Consider the following 17,706-nt stretch of genomic DNA (forward strand, 5'->3'; position numbering starts at 1 on the left):
GACTCTACAGCGGAAAATAATTTCCTTAGAGTTCTGTGCCCGGTTGACTCGGCCCCCACGTGACACTCACGTTCCGGGGACATCCGAATGCGAAGGCCTCTCCCGCCTCGGCTCGCAGACTCACTCGCGACTCACATCGAGAACCGGACGGTCGCAGCGCATGGCACAACGGAGACAGACTCCACCGCAACGCAAACCTCACCGCCGGGATGCAACACGCACCCTCGCATGAATCGTCCTGTTAAGGACCCGATTCCAACCACGCAGACGCGGCCGGTAATATCTTACCGCGCCCGTCACCTTTCATTCGAAACTCGCGGCCTTACACTCTGCCGCGAATGCGCCGCTGGCGCACTCAAGTTACACACACACCTGTACATACATACTTTTCTCTGACAAAGAAATAAACACATTTCTACACCATTGACTCTCTCTCACTTCTCACCAGTCGAACACAATCCATTAGGCTATACGCCTATACTGGACAAATATCTTTGATAATATTAAAGAACCTATAGATATACTGTCACGTATGAGAGCTCTCTATGCGTTGTGCACATAAATTAATATTGCAATAAAGCAATAATAGAAAATAAATATAATGGTCGGACGGAATAATGCGTTAACATACATACATACACATACATACACGGATCTTATAAATTCGGCGAAGATCTAAAGGCCGCGCAATGTTTAACGATAGCGTCGGCGGTACTTTCTGACTTTTTTTATATCGGCGGTATTTTTTGATCTTTTTCATCGTGGGTAAATTTAAAAACAACAATCTTTGTCGGCATATTGTTGATGTCACCTTATGTATATGAACCAATAGGAGTTCAGAACCAATCAGAAGCCGGATCCAAGAAACCTAGCTTGGAAAGGCTAAATTATTATTCAATACTGTTCTGCCCGAGCTAGTCGACGGTTCTACAGCTAGACTCTTTTTTTGAAGCGTTCATACGATAAAAGTAAAGCGAAAAATCGATACCGAGTGTGTGTGTGTGCATATCCATAACAATAAACACGCGACTCAAGATGATTCGTCTCTAGGCGTTGTCGCGGTTCGTCCGACCACCAGGACTCAGGGTGACAGACATAACGCCCCTAGGCGAGGTCCATGCGACTCAGGGCATTCGAAGGCCCCTAAGCTTCGTCGCAAAACATTAGTGTGTGTCAAATCCATGCGACTCAGGGCGTTTGAAGGCCCCTAAGCGTCGTCGCAAATATTAGTGTATGTAAAAAACCACAAAACTGTATTATCTCAGAACGTGAATCAATAAACTAAATTTTTATATGCGGAATCACAGTGTGGATATATTCTATCCCTGCTGACACATAACATATACAATAATTTAACCTACATATATACAAGAATTTAATTAACAATCTTTTTCATTATTTGAATATGTTCGCTTTTCGCATTGTAGAGTTACTTTTTATTTGTAACAGTTGTGTGCGTTTGATTTGGATAAATCTTTGGATTAGATATATAAAAACATATTAATAGTAAAATATAAAGTTTTAATTAATTGATGGAACAGGATCGTGTCAAAATTAAAGTCAATACTGCGATACAAAAACAAAGAGAAAACTTTCAACACACACATTATAAAATTTTCCATATTTAGACAAATATATAAACAAATTGATGCAATTTTGTTTTAGTGTGTACTTTACACTACAAATTTGATGTGCTTTGAAAGACTTAAAATTACATTATAATCTAATATATTTTATTAAAAGATAAAGAAATACAATTAATATTTAAAAATGAAGTATCACTAATAAAAATTATGTGATAATCATAATTTATAATTAATCTATATTTAATCTATGATTAAATGTCCATGTCAAGGAAAAATTTTTATATAACCTCTCTGTAAGAATCAAAGGTAATTTTACGAAAATGAGCAGTTCATTAAAAATCAAAAAAATACAAAATTGAAAAATAAATGGCAGCGTTCTGGCGATATCTTAATAGAAAATCGACTTTGCCAGAGTTAATCCCTAAATAAGAAAAAAGAACACATGGTATTGTCTTGCTTAATATTAACTAACTAATACAAACATAGATAAAATTATAAAAACATAGATAAAATTATATATGTTGTGCGAATAGCTATATGTATTTGATTGGAATAAATTTTAACCGAATCGGATGTTCAACTCTTAGTATTATATCCATCGGGAGTTGGAGATCTTTCAAATAATCGATGGGTTCGAAATAAAAGTTGTGGACCAATGGGGCTATCAAAGCCTTCAATTCGAACATGGCAAATCGTTGACCTATTATTTATAAAAACATTAGAAATTGTTTATATACCAAGAAATTTATATTTTATACATTACCTATACAATTGCGTGATCCTGCGCTAAAAGGTATATAAGAAAAAGGATGACGATTTTGACAATTTTCTGGTAAAAATCTATCTGGATCAAAAACGTCTGGGTTTGGCCAAAAATTAGGATCTCTATGAACATTTTTTATAGAGATATGTAATATTGCTCCAGAAGGCACCATATATGATTCTGAAAATACCATAGAACAAAGCATGTAATTAATTGGAATAATAATAAATTTTTTTAATTACAAGATAGATATTTATTTATCAATTATCTTTAAACATGAGTTTTTTCATACAGTAAGTAAGTCACTAATTTTGTCAATTAATACATTTGTTACAAAAAAAACGCTTATTATGAAAATATTAAATTTACAAAATTTATTCTTGCAATATTAGTACTCAGAATATTATGTAGCCAACCACAAAATGTCAAATCTCTTGCAAAAAGAATTTATTACAAGTTAATGTTAAAACATCAAGCAATTAGATTAAATGTTATGTATAATAACGTTTTTATTTATAATTAAAAATAAAAATATATGTATTAAATATAATTACACAAATATTAATTTGTATAATAAAAAATTAATTACTCACGTAACTTTACATCTTCTGATATAACTCGCGTTATTATAGGAACACTAGGATATAATCTCAACGATTCTTTCAAACATCTTTCCAAATAGGGCATATTGTTTAATGCTGACATAGTAAGTTTTCCATCATTTTCTTTCATTACTGCATTGACTTCACTCCTGACACGATCCTGCGTTATTGAACAGATTTTTGACTGTTCTATTTGCTTTGCATTCGCGTATTGTAGTTAAGTAAATCAAATAAACACACAATATAGAATGTATGCTTTTTTATATAAAAAATAATCTTATTTCATTATAATAGCAAATTACTTTTGTATATATTTTTTTAAGTGGTATTTCTCTATTTGTTTGAATATTATTTACAAGAAACGCAAAGAAGATTAAATTTACATCATTAAGTTTAATTAATAAAATTTATGTGTTTACTGTTTAAATTAACAATTTATATAAAATATACTTGTATATCTTTATGCTCAGCTAATAACAATATGGCGAAGGTCATACCCATTGCTACAGTATCGTGACCCTATAACAAAAAAAAATTAATTTTATTTATTTCTGTCTTACGTACGAATTATGTAGAAATATAGATGGACTCAACGAATAAAAGGCAAATTAAAATATTGTTATATGTAAATTAAAAATTATTTTTAAAGAAGTAATGATAAAATGTGTAAATATGAAGTATTCCGATAATTTTCTATAACACAAATTTTTTAAATAAAAAATGCCAATAAAATACAGATTTTTACCTCAAACATAAAAGTATCAACTTCTTCTCTGATGTCCAAATCATTTAACTCGTTATTGTACTGTGCCGCTATGAGAAGGTCCAACATTGCTAATCGTTTTTTCCGATCTGAGACATATAAAACATACTCGAGAAAAAATGGTATAATGATAACATATAAATGATAGCATATGTAATTTTATATGATCATATAAAATATTACATGTTGTCGGATCTTTTCATAACTAATTATATATATTTACATCTCACCATATTATATCATTTTTTTCTCGGGTATATGCATGTATTTACGACAATATAGATATTTTTTATTTGTGTGTGTGTGTGTGTGTGTGTGTGTGTGTGTTTGTGTGTGTGTGTTATATGTATATACATACTTCCTATTACTTCTTCGTCATTGTTTATTGAATCATTTTCAAATTGTTTCAAATATCGCCTATTCGTACTTTCATGATATTGTTTTCTTTCAGCAATAATCTGCAAGAAAAGAATTTAGATCAGCTCATCTTTTACTTACTGTACTACTATGTACTGCCAACATACAAATTCAATATTATAATTTTATTTATATATTTTACATACTTATTACTAAAATTTTATTTAAAGAAAAAGTCTGTACCAAATTTTAATAATGCGATTTTTACTTACTTTTTCGGTAAAACCGTGCAATATTTTTAAACACTTAGCTTGCATTCTACCCATTGACGAGAAAGAAAATATCATATCAGGATAATACCACGGTCTCAACACTCTATATACATAATTATGTAACATGAAACACATGAAATGAACAAAAAAATAGTTATTTTATATTTTAAATTAAAATTGTATAATTATATAATTTATGCTAAAATATTTTTATTAAATATCAATTGTCGAAACATCATATTTTTTTTCATTTTTAAAAGTGTCTTTATATCTCAATCTTGACGTATATCTACACTTGTGTTTTACACACATTACCTCTTTGTAATAAATTTACCCATCTCATGGACTGCTTCACGATATTGTTGTTGGAATTCACCCACATTCTTCAAAGAAGTTCCCATGGCAGTTTCTATAAATTATTTGCTAAAGTTATATAAATATTTGTTCAATATTTTATTTTAAATATATTAATTAATTATTATTACATAGTTTAAGATAATTTTTTGATATTGTTATACATTACATTATGTATATTTCTAAGCAATCTTCTAATTAAATTTAATAACTAAACACATTTTTCTTTAAAAAATATAAAAATTTACGAGTGTCCAAAAATAATAATTAATAAAATTTATTGTAATTATAATCTATGTTTAATTAATTGAAAATTCTTGTCGAGAAAAATTTCTTTGCAAATATATACTAGCGTACCACATATTGCATTCAATGTATGTTGACTAACAAAAGAGATTAAATCGTTAACAATCAATTCTTCGTTGCCCTTCAAACATTGCGTCATATAATTGCCTTCCTCAATGAAAACATCAACAAATTGCTTTAACATATTGAAATGAAATGCTGGAGTTAGTATCTTTCGCCTTTTATGCCACTTTGCTCCTACACAGAAATAAAATAACACATTTAGCTTTTTATTGCAATAGTTTAATGCACTAATATTTGTCTTTGTATTACTTATAGATTATGTTATTCCGATTTATCTGTGATAAATAATTTAATTAATTATAAAAATAAATTATAATAATATAATTAAAAAATTACATTTTTTTTATATCATATACGATATGTAATATGCAATATAAGTTAAAAATAATGACAATTAATTTTGTTTGAAAATACATTTCTCTGTTTCTTTATTTGTTGATAACAATAAATACAAAAATCCGAAGAATCTTTCTGATCAATCCTATATATATATATATATATATATATATATATATATATATATATATATATATATATATTATTCTATATATATATAATATTGCAATTTAAAATTGTGTTAGAATTATTGCATTACCTTCGCTAGTGAGTAGACCAGTTCTCAACCAAGGATACAAAAACGTGTATATAAATCCTTTCTGTAGATGCTGTTTTGAGTTGCTTAATATTATCTACAATCATAGACAAGATTCTACACTGATATACTGATAAAGTTAAATACTTACTGATATTTGTGTTAAACATAGAGCGCTAAGAAAGTGAAATGTAATGTGTAATAATAGAATAAATTATTCTGCAATTATTCGGCAACTACATTACACAGTTGCGCCTAAAAAGTTACGTTTAATAAACTCTCATTGGCTTAAAAATGCATATCCAATTTTAAATAAAAACTGTAATTATCAGCGTTATTAATAAAATTTTAATATTATAATAAAGTTCTACTTGTTTTGTAATATTCCTTTTACCTCTACATCGTCTGGGTGACGAATGCCGATAAATGCCAAATGAAAAAGCCAAAACTTAAAAATAGGATAATATGTGTTCGATAATTTATCGTAATACTTCCTGGTCCACACTGAAATTTTTAATTTATATAAAAGAATTAACAAATTTTGTATCGTAATTCTTATCAATATAAGCAATTATTTTTATGTATGTGTCGTCTATTAAATAACCAAGAAAAATATTTTTTACTATTTGCATTTTTAGTAAGATTGATACAAGATTGAGAGATAATGATAGAATCACCCCGATTTTTGCGTCATTATTATGTGTATCATTATTTCAAATGTAAGTATGAGAAAAAAATTATATAGTTACATTGTCAACGCCATTTATTTTCTTATATCGTCAATATATATATTTTATAAATATTTTTTATAAAGCAATCAAATACTACTTAATAACTTAAAAATTATCAAAATTTTACTTGCCTAACGGACGAGCAAATATCTCCAAACCATTGCCGATTATTGGAAGTGATGTGTTTCCAGGTATTCGATTGATATATTGTCCGAATTTTCCATAACGTTGAAAATAATCGTACAGTAATAAAAGAACAAAGCATAATATCAATAAAGTGATGATCATAGTTATCTGTTAAGTGAATAAACTCTTCTTAAATTTTCTTTTATTTCTTTTATTGATTCTTGAATATCAGTACGCACAAGAAATAAGTACCTGTAATATCCATATTATGCCGTGAGTTATCATTTTAATAAATTATTAATGTAAAAAGCTTTATGAAAACTGCATAAAGAGTTATTTAAAAACTAGTTATTTATTCATAAACATCTCTACATAATTTAATATTACCGTGTAATTTATGATATTAAACAAAATATTTCAAGTTATTAAAAAAAATATTGATTAATTTTTTTATTTCTAAGATTAATTTTGGTTTATAAATAAACGATAGAAATACTGTCAAAAAATGATATTTATTTTAATCAGATAAAATATACCTTTCAAACATTTCAATATTTCTTTCCAAAGTCACAATAAATTCTGTTAGAAGATACACTTCCGAAATACATAAAAGATACATTTGAAGATACACTCACCTATTTATCGCTCTAAACAAGACGCTTGTCGTCAAATGCAATCAAGTGTCTTTTTCTGAATCTGAATAGACCCAGGCATCGTTCAAAAAGGATCACAAAATATATTCTAAACACGTTTGTAGAAATTTCCACTTAAAATATTATGCTTTATTTATAAAACAAAATCTTGTAAATCTTTGAACGCCAGATGAAAATTTCTTGACGCTCAATCAAATGACTTCGAACTGCATCATATCATCACAACAGTTTTATATGGCACATTCACTGTTATCATATTTCTGCAATGACTGCATGAACAACGATTTACAATTAGTACGAAAAAAACCTCTTATGCGTTTAGATCAGTGCTCGGAATTAGTCTGAACATTTCAGCCGATTTCCGTGGTATACGCTTCTTTTCCTCTCCTTACCGCGCGCGCCGCAGCCGCTTGTGCCAGCGCCGCCGAGCGTTAGGAGCGACACTATCTGATTATGAGTGGGTTCTTCTTCCTATTTATTAAAATTTTTAAAAATGTATTAAAATTTATTAAAAATAAATTGTTTATTAAATAAATTCTTAATTTAAAAAAAAAATATATATAAAAAAAATTTTCTTAATTAGATTTTCTTGGCCTTTTATGAGAATGAACAATTGATGCAATAATGTAGATAGAAACCACTTTTTGAAAAACGTGTCAGTATTAGTACCTCATGGGTGACGTAGAAATCTATTGAAATATTTCCACTTAATAAATTTAAAAAAAAAATTTATTTTTAATAAATTTTAATAACTTTTTTTAAATTTTAATAAATAGGGAGAAGAACCTACTCATAGAACCTAATCAGATAGTGCCGCTCCTAACGCTCGGCGGCGCTGGCCCGAGCGGCTGCGGCGCGCGCGGTAAGGAGAGGAAAGGAGGCGTATACCACGGAAATCGGCTGAAATGTTCAGACTAATTCCGAGCACTGGTTTAGATAACACGTGCACTTTAGATCTATCTGTTATGTAAAACGTTTTCATCATCGATAGTTACTTATGATGAAATTTTATTTATATTAAGCCACACAAGCGCGTGCAATGCACGTGCCATTTTTTTTCGTTATAATAATTTACATTCTTATTTTTTTCAAAACACTTCTGCTCTTTGCATAATAATAAAGGTTACAAGCTGTTAAACAGTGTCAGACGTACAAATTGTCAAACGCAATCGTCTCGATGACAATCGCTCGATGACATGTCTAACGCGAATCATCGGAGCAACGCTGGAAAGAGGCCTTAAAAGCAAATAACAAAAATAAAAACCTATCAAAATATAACATTTATTTCATTTCTTTACAATATACAAAAAAGTGGTTTTTACATTATAGTTACGCTCTTCTCAATATAAGGCACTATAAACGTGAGTATTCTCGTGTCTGCGCCATTTTCGCTCCATTTCACCACTCCTTGCCCTCTCGCCCTTTTAGCTTCTTAGCTCGCTTTCGCTAAGCTAAGAAGTTTATGGTGATTAGACGAGAGGGCAAGAAGTGGGGGAATGGAGCGAAAATGGCGCAGACGTGAGAATACCTACATCTTTAGTGCTCTACTCATTATTGCTCTAACGCGCGTCGTCAAGTGTTGAAGGACGCTAATTTTTTATATTTGGGTTCTAACAGACACAGATATCATTCAGCGTGGATTAACCATACATTTATTATTGATTTGAATTTATAATAAGTACGTTATAATAAATATATCTTATCAAATAAAGAAGTGTTTTCAAGCACTAATTGTGAAGGAGCAAGTAATATATTGTACTAAATAAAATATAAAATATTCATATTATCCTATTATCATTTAAATATTTATATTATCATAACCATAAATGTTTATAATACATATGAAAACTATGTTAATAATTCTATTAGTGCAACAAATTATTTGTTTACTCTTTTAACATGTTAATTAACTTTAAATGCCTGCATTTGTTCGATTGAAATAAATTTCACACGAATTGGATCTGAAACTCGAGTTAGTAAATCCAGCCGGAATCGAAGATCTTTTAAATAATCAACGGGTTCCAAATAAAAGTTATGCACCAAAGTAGCTATTATAGCCTTTAATTCGAACATGGCGAATCGCTGACCTATAAATATCCCCATAAAAATATTAGAAATGATTTACATATTAAGAAATTAATACTTTAAATATTACCTATACAATTTCTTGGTCCTGCGCTAAAAGGTAAATAAGAAAAAGGATGACGATTTTGAGAATTTTCTGGTAAAAATCGGTCTGGATCAAAAACGTCTGGATTTGGCCAAAAATCAGGATTTCTATGAATGGATTTAACGGGAATATATAATATTGCTCCAGAAGGCACAATATATGATTCTGAAAAAATCACGAAACAAAATACAGTTTATTAGAATAATTAAAAAAAAATGTTTAGATTGTAAAGTGAACATTTTTGTATAAATTATTTTCTTAAATAGAAATTTTTTTAGAATGCAATAAATTACTAATTTTTAGAAACAATATTTTCGTTAGAAACAAAATAATATTAAATTATAAATTAATATTAAGTTACAAACGGTTTGTCAGTATAAGAATATTTTTTTTTTTTTTATAGTTATATGGCGCACATAACTTTTTACAGCTCGATCGTGGAAACTATGCAATTAATCTTAAAAATTTTAATCTTGAATTGTGTTGGTCTGAAAGTGTTTAAACTAGAATGGAAGTTAGTCTCCCGGTTGCAGGAGTGGAGTGGGGGTTAACATTAAATTTTTTAATGGGAAATTTTTTAATCTTTATACAAAATTACATTTTTAGATTCTGAAAGAAAATAATCATTTATCCGAAAAATTTTTTGTGAGATATTTTTTGAAAATTTATTCTTTGAAAAAATATGACGATTTAACGTTCCGACCTATAGCTATTTGAATTGTGTAGCTATTCGAATAAATAAGTATTTTTGAGATTTAATAGTATTTCAAGAGGATAAGCGACGCATGCGCTGGTGCCTTAGTGACTCCCGAAATGCTATTAAATATTAGAAATACTGTATTAACTCGGATAAATAAATATTTACAAGACCATGGTGAACATTTTAAACATTTAATAAATTGAATAAGTCAGAGAAGAATGTTGATTTGATATGACTATTTCCGAGTGCTTCAAGTAACTATAAATCGAAATTCAAACTGTCATATTTTTTCAAAGAAATATATGACGAAAAAATGTTTCCGATAAAACTGAGTTGTTGTCTTTCATAGAATCGCAAAATGTAATTTTGTATAGAGGTTCTTATTTAAAATTTTTAAATTAATCTCCGCTCCATCTACGCAATCGGGATTGAGAGACTAATATTCATTCCAGTTTAAATGTTGTTCAGATTCATATAAATCAAGACCTTCAATATCGATCGCACAGTTTTCGAAATACCCAGATGTAAAAAGTTATATAGGTCATCCTATATATAAGAAATATTTTTTTATTAATTACTCACGTATCTTTAAATCTTCGGACGCAACTCGAAATATGTTAGGAACGCTAGGGTAGAGTCTCATCGATTCTTTTAAACATCTTTCCAAATATGGCATATTGTTTAATGCTGTCATAGTAAGTTTTCCATTGTTCTCTAGCATCACTGCACTAACTTCACTTCTAACACGTTCCTACATTATTAAAAAAATTTTTACATATTTCATATTCCATTTGTGTCATATTCAATTAAATTATATACGACACACACACACATATTATAAAACATATATTCTTTTATATTTAATTTAATGTATATAAATATATAACAATTTTTTTCTATTATAAATTAAAGCGGAATACTTATGCATATGTTTATTTACTACACTAATAATCTTAACTATTATAATCACTGTTATCTTAACTCTGATATTATCAGAAAACACAATATAAAATTTAACTATTTAAACATTTAATTAATACATTTAATGAAGTATTTACTGTGTGTGTTTAAAAATAAATAATTTATATATAATATACCTGAATATTCTTATGCTCAGCCAATAGTAATATCGTGAAGGATATAGCTACTGCTACTGTGTCGTGACCCTGTAATGCGAAGAGGTTATTTTATTCATTTCTGTGCGTTATGTACAACCTATATTATATAAGAAGACTTAACAAATAAAAAGTAAATTAAAATATTTTTTATACTGTTAGTCGTATAAAGTGCTTCTTTTCATATAATTTTTTCATATTGCGTCCATATGAAAGAAATCATTTATTGCACAAATTATTTCATTGAATAGCTTTATTAAATATAAATGAGCATTTTATGAATTAATTTGATTTTATTTGAAGTAACTTGATAATGAATTTTTATTGTCAAAATATATATGTTATGATATTTTTTAATGCAGTCCAATCTGGCATTGGGGTCGCCCGTATAAATAATCAATCACTACATCAGGTTTTACTAGGTCTTATTTATAAATGTATATGTATACGATGAGAATGTGGAAGTGTATTTCATGCGTCACGATATGACCAAATCGATGTGTGAATAAGTATTTAAATGCTCCAATGCAAGAGTGTAGTCTCAATTCTCCTCTGTCACTTATACTTCGGTAGTAAGGACACACATTTTTGATAAATTATTTACTATAAACCCGTACTGGTTCTAATGCCAGAGTGGACTGTATATGTAAATGATTTCCGATATTTACCTCAAACATGAAGGTATCAACTTCTTCTCTGATGTCCAAATCACTTATCTTATTATTATAGAACGCCGCTATCAAAAGATCCAACATAGCTAATCGCTTTCTTTTTACTGAGAAAGATTACATTTTAATTTATATTTAATTTATGTTATATTGATTTATTGAATTGATCAGAAAGTTCCTTCGAATTTTTAACAAAAATAAATATGCAACATCTAAAGGAGAGTTTTTGGATCAATCCAATATATTATATGTATATAATATGAATATAATAATAAATAAAATTTTCACATTCTGTATACACGCAGCGCACATATGCACGCATGCAAGTGCACATATTTATAATTTTATATACATGTGTGTGTGTAAGTTCATACTTCCTATTATTTCTTCATCATTGTTTACTGAATCATTTTCAAATTGTTTCAAATATTGCCCATTAGTGTTTCTGTGATATTGTTTTCTTTCCGCAATAATCTAAAGAAAAAGAATATAAATTCGTTCATCATTTAAATTGTCGTGCTACTAAATGTGCTGCTGACATACAAATTAGATTGTTTTAATTTTATTAAAATGCTATTATAACTTGATTCACACAAAAATTCTGTATAATTTAAATAACGCGTGATTCTCACTCACTTTCTCGGTGAATCCATGCAATATTTTTAAATTCTTCGCTTGCCTTCTACCCATTGGCGAAAGTGCAAATATCACATCAGGATAAAACCACGGGCTCGTTAATCTATGTGCATAATTATATTACTTAAGGAAACAATAGCATTACATTTAAAGTCTGTGTGTAAGTTTAAATGATTCTATGAGTTACACGATAACATTTTTATAAAACATTAATCAAACTTTATATTATATTTACATTCAAACATCCTCTTAAAATGTTGAATACCTTTAAATGTGTTGTTGCAAATAGTTATACATATTGTTAAGTTGCATTGCATACTTACCTAGCTATGATCAGTTTATTGGTATCATGAACTGTTTCGCGATACTGTTGTTGAAATTCGCCCATATCTTTCAGTGAAATTCCCATAGCGGTTTCTAAATTGTTTGTTAAAGTTATATAAATACTTATTGCAATTTTTATTTCAATCCTAATAAATTATATTTTATATTTATACATTAATAATTATTATAGGTTTTAAGATAATCTGTCAATTAAAAATTACAATCCAACATATTATAATGTAAAGAAAGTTTATCAATGCTCATAGATTAAGTATAATTAATACAAAATTGTAATATATTATATATTTTACATTTCTTATAATTGATTAATTATTATATATTGTATAATTTCAAAATTATAATTATAATTAATGTTTAATCAATTAACTATCTATGTCAAACAGAAATTTTTTGTAAATATATACTGACATACCACATATTACATTCAATGTATGACGACTAGTAAAGGAGATTAAATCATTAACAGTCGATCCTTTAATATCTTTTAAACATTGCGTCATGTAATTGCCTTCCTCAATGAAAATGTCAACAAATTGTTTCAACATATCAAAATGAAATGCTGGCGTTAGCATTTTTCTTCTTTCATGCCATTTCGTTCCTGTAATAGTAATAGAAATAAGATAAAATCCTCTTTTATTGCAATAACACTCTAAATTACTAATATTTGCCGTAATACCTGTCTTATAAATTAAGTAATTAAAATTTATATTTTAGGTAAAAAATTGGACTATTTTAATTGGACTAAAAAGTGACTTTTTTCTATATCATATGTCGTACACCCGCAAGAAAAGTGACCCAAGTCGAAATTTTTTGAATTTTGTTTTATGTGCAAATTGTTTACTAATTATATCGGTCTTCAATCAGAAAAAGTGATAGAAGTTAAATTCAAATACTTTTCGTGTAAGTCGACTATGTTTAATACTGCAGTAAATAATTAATTTTTAAATTATTGTTAAACCAAGCATAGACATGTGAAATTATTTTCCGTAAAATCAAGTTTGTTTCAGACAATTTATAATTTGCGACAGAATTTGAGATAAAAGTCAATTCATAATATTCTTAATAGAAAATTTTATTATTAACGCAATTCCTTCTTTCTTCCTTCGTGAACAATTTTGTTTGTTTGACTTGTGTCATTTTTTTTGCAGATGTGCAATATTTTATAAAATATATTATAATTTAAAAATGATAGTAATTAGTCCTATATTAGGATTAATTTTTAATTTTTTATAATTATGTGTACTTAAATAAAAAATTCATATAAATATAAAGAAATAAAAAATATAATTTTTATATACTCTCAATTCAAAATATTTTATATATTAGAAATAAGAATTATGTTAGATCTATTACGTTACCTTCACTAGTAAGTAGGCCAGTTCTCAACCAAGGATGCATAAATGCATACATAAACCCTTTTCCAAGATGCTCTTTTGAGTTGCTTAATATCGTCTACAACCATGTAAAAAATTATATTAAATAATTATATTTTTATTAAAAAATGCAATAATGGAATATAATTTGTGTGTAAATTTGTTACAAGTGTAAATGTTACACAGTTATGTCTAAGAAAATGTTAAATAAAGTTAATTATTTTTTGAAGAACTTTTATTTGCATTAGATGGTAAATACACAATTCCAAATACAAACTGTAAATATCGGTATTATTTATTATTTATGAAAAACTTTAATATAATGATAGGAATTGCGTTACGTTTGTACAATGTATTTTAAACATATTTTTTACGTTTTTCTCGCATGTTGATTACTTATAAAAATTCTAACGTTAATTCTGAAGACGTAGGAAGCCAAAAAATGATTAGTTTGCCGCGACCGAATGCTGAGGAAATTGTCAGAAGTCCTTAGAAAAATCTAACCTAATTCAACCAAAAATTTACTCTAGCAAATGCAAGAAATTAATTTATTAACTACTTTTAAATTATTATTAAACTTTCAATTGAATTTCTTTTTAGTAATAAATTGTTCGTATAATAAATTAAATAACATGTAATAATATATCTATGAACTTTATTGTTTGAGTTTTTTTTAATGAAAGACTTAATTTAGATCATATTGTTACGAGACAACTACCTTAAAAATTGCTTCGTTTTTAAGCAATTTTTCGTGACCCTTTAATTATTGCAAGTAGTATATACATATATACATATATATCTTAATACTCTTCTATTCTTATATTATTTGAACAACAAACACTAACATATACACAAAATATCAAAGAATAAATAATTAAAAGAAAATATTAAATAAAATTAAAAATTGTTTAAATAATAAAGATTTGCTTATCTTTATATGTCTCTTTTACCTGCACATCATCAGGATGACCAGCCATAACAACTGCAACATGAACAGTCCATATCTTAGTAATAGGATAATAAAGATTAACGTATTTTTCCAGAGTCTTCAATTGCTCTTCTGGAAATTAAAATTTAAGAAAATGGTAAATAATTTCCTTAAATTTACGTAATTATTAAAGAGCTACAATCAATTATTTCTATACATGCGCGCTACTGATTAACTATAGAATAAGTGTTATCTCATTTTATCTGTATAACTTCTGATACAAGTATCATTGATCATAATATAATACAATATCATTATTCTGAACTTTTGCGTCATAATTTTTTATATTTAAGTGTGAGAATTGAAAATAAAAATATAAAATAATCAAAAATAATAAATATTATTACATAAAAAATAAAAGTAATTTAATTGAATATTATAGTTTTTAAATATATATATTACTACAGTTGATAATTTTACGATTATCGTTATATGTATATGTTATCGACAAAATGTTGTGCAATCAAATCATCTATACTGTTGATATTTTTGTATCTTACTAAGAAACACTTTTTGCACAATATATTTATATGCTATTCATTAATCTGTGAATGTATATAATTTTACTTGCCTAATGAACTGGTGCACCATAAAAAAGCATGTCCGATTATTAAAAGCGGCAGTGGTCCTGGTATTTGATCGATAAGTTGCCAAAATCTTCCATGATGAATAAGGTAATGACACAGTAATATGAGAAAGATGCATAATAGAAATAAAGTGATAATCATTTTTTGTTGAATAAATTACAATTTAAAAAATTTTTTTTAAATTTCTTCTTTGGGTTTCTTAATTGGTCCTGAATGTCAATACGAGTCACGTAATATTTAAAAAGGTAAGTAATTTCGTAATTTTTTAACATAAAAAAATACATTCACTAAATTACATAAAAAGTATATTTAAAATAGATATATTTACATATTTATAAAAATTTCAAATAAGGGAACTGCAGAAAATATTAATCGCGAATGGATGTGTATTACCGTTGAAATATACAACTTCGAATATTTGTTAATAGTCTCAATGTAGCGATTTCAACATTATCACTGCTCTTAAGCTTCTGTTGGACGTCAACATAAAACCGACTTTTATAAATGTTAACTATCTCGTGCACGGAGCGCACACGGACACGGTTTTCGCTTGTGTGCGTATCTCTTCTGCCAAGGTGATCTAGCGGTGACCAAGTGCTTCGAGCGGACTCAAACTGTGATCACTGATGCATAGCAATTGATACATCAAATAAAAAAACCTATTATAAATACATTTTGAATACGACGTTATTAGTGTACAATGCACATTGTGCATATAATTTTTTATGGTGCACATATAATAACCATATAATTTAATTAATTTTTTTTCTTATATACTAACATATTTAATGTATGATAATGTATATAAATAATTTATTTTTTATATTATACGTTTATTATAAATAATATATACATTTTTAAGATTTGTTTAACATAATATTTTTATATAGACAATATACATTTTATTTATAACATTGGATATGTAGGAAGATCTTATATATTGGCGCGCGTCAATATACGAGTACTATGTGTCAAATAACAAGGGCATATCGGCAGCTGGTGTTAGTTCGAATCATTAAGTCTTCTGTTTTAAAAATTACTTTTGATCGATGATGACAGCCGTCTTTTAGAGAGAACGTCCGTGACCTTTGACAAGTGAACATTAAAAAATGACGACGCATTTTCGCGAACAATGTACAATTGTTTGACTTCTACTTGTATCTCATTTTATACTGGACAAATATCTTTGATAATATTAAAGAACCTATAGATATACTGTCACGTATGAGAGCTCTTTATGCGTTGTGCACATAAATTAATATTGCAATAAAGCAATAATAGAAAATAAATATAATGGTCGGACGGAATAATGCGTTAACATACATACATACACATACATACACGGATCTTATAAATTCGGCAAAGATCTAAAGGCCGCGCAATGTCTAACGATAGCGTCGGCGGTACTTTCTGACTTTTTTTATATTGGCGGTATTTTTTGATCTTTTTCATCGTGGGTAAATTTAAAAACAACAATCTTTGTCGGCATATTGTTGATGTCACCTTATGTATATGAACCAATAGGAGTTCAGAACCAATCAGAAGCCGGATCCAAGAAACCTAGGTTGGAAAGACTAAATTATTATTCAATACTGTTCTGCCCGAGCTAGTCGACGGTTCTACAGCTAGACTCTTTTTTTGAAGCGTTCATACGATAAAAGTAAAGCGAAAAATCGATACCGAGTGTGTGTGTGTGCATATCCATAACAATAAACACGCGACTCAAGATGATTCGTCTCTAGGCGTTGTCGCGGTTCGTCCGACCACCAGGACTCAGAGTGAAAGACATAACGCCCCTAGGCGAGGTCCATGCGACTCAGGGCGTTCGAAAGCCCCTAAGCGTCGTCGCAAATATTAGTGTGTGTAAAAAACCACAAAACTGTATTATCTCAGAACGTGAATCAATAAACTAAATTTTTATATGCAGAATCACAGTGTGGATATATTCTATCCCTG

The 17,706-nt window shown here is 28.2% G+C and overlaps 2 protein-coding genes and 1 long non-coding RNA gene across 3 annotated transcripts; 1 reads left to right on the top strand and 2 right to left on the bottom strand.

Moving 5' to 3' along the window:
• Positions 1-533: 533 nt before the first annotated feature.
• Positions 534-1,301, top strand: LOC137000557 (uncharacterized). The gene is made up of 2 exons (XR_010890823.1): positions 534-968; positions 1,051-1,301. It is a non-coding gene; the product is annotated as an uncharacterized lncRNA (long non-coding RNA).
• Positions 1,302-2,034: 733 nt separating this feature from the next.
• Positions 2,035-7,544, bottom strand: LOC105677043 (cytochrome P450 4C1-like). The gene is made up of 13 exons (XM_067357536.1): positions 7,151-7,544; positions 6,530-6,767; positions 6,053-6,162; positions 5,662-5,755; positions 5,055-5,240; positions 4,659-4,752; positions 4,344-4,446; positions 4,073-4,172; positions 3,697-3,803; positions 3,402-3,470; positions 2,943-3,111; positions 2,350-2,529; positions 2,035-2,286 (listed from the first exon to the last, which is right to left on the bottom strand). The coding sequence occupies exons 2-13, from the start codon at positions 6,675-6,677 to the stop codon at positions 2,120-2,122; spliced, it is 1,527 nt and encodes a 508-aa protein (XP_067213637.1). The 5' UTR covers positions 6,678-6,767; positions 7,151-7,544; the 3' UTR covers positions 2,035-2,119.
• Positions 7,545-8,429: 885 nt separating this feature from the next.
• Positions 8,430-16,177, bottom strand: LOC137000556 (cytochrome P450 4C1-like). Its single transcript, XM_067357532.1, has 12 exons — positions 15,735-16,177; positions 15,126-15,235; positions 14,161-14,254; positions 13,215-13,400; positions 12,781-12,874; positions 12,458-12,560; positions 12,196-12,295; positions 11,822-11,928; positions 11,136-11,204; positions 10,621-10,789; positions 9,324-9,503; positions 8,430-9,255 (listed from the first exon to the last, which is right to left on the bottom strand). Exons 1-12 carry the CDS (start codon positions 15,889-15,891, stop codon positions 9,071-9,073), a joined length of 1,554 nt encoding a protein of 517 aa, XP_067213633.1. The 5' UTR covers positions 15,892-16,177; the 3' UTR covers positions 8,430-9,070.
• Between the last annotated feature and the right edge of the window lie 1,529 nt (positions 16,178-17,706).

Source organism: Linepithema humile, chromosome 6, assembly GCF_040581485.1.
Source record: "Linepithema humile isolate Giens D197 chromosome 6, Lhum_UNIL_v1.0, whole genome shotgun sequence".
NCBI classification, from domain to species: domain Eukaryota; kingdom Metazoa; phylum Arthropoda; class Insecta; order Hymenoptera; family Formicidae; genus Linepithema; species Linepithema humile.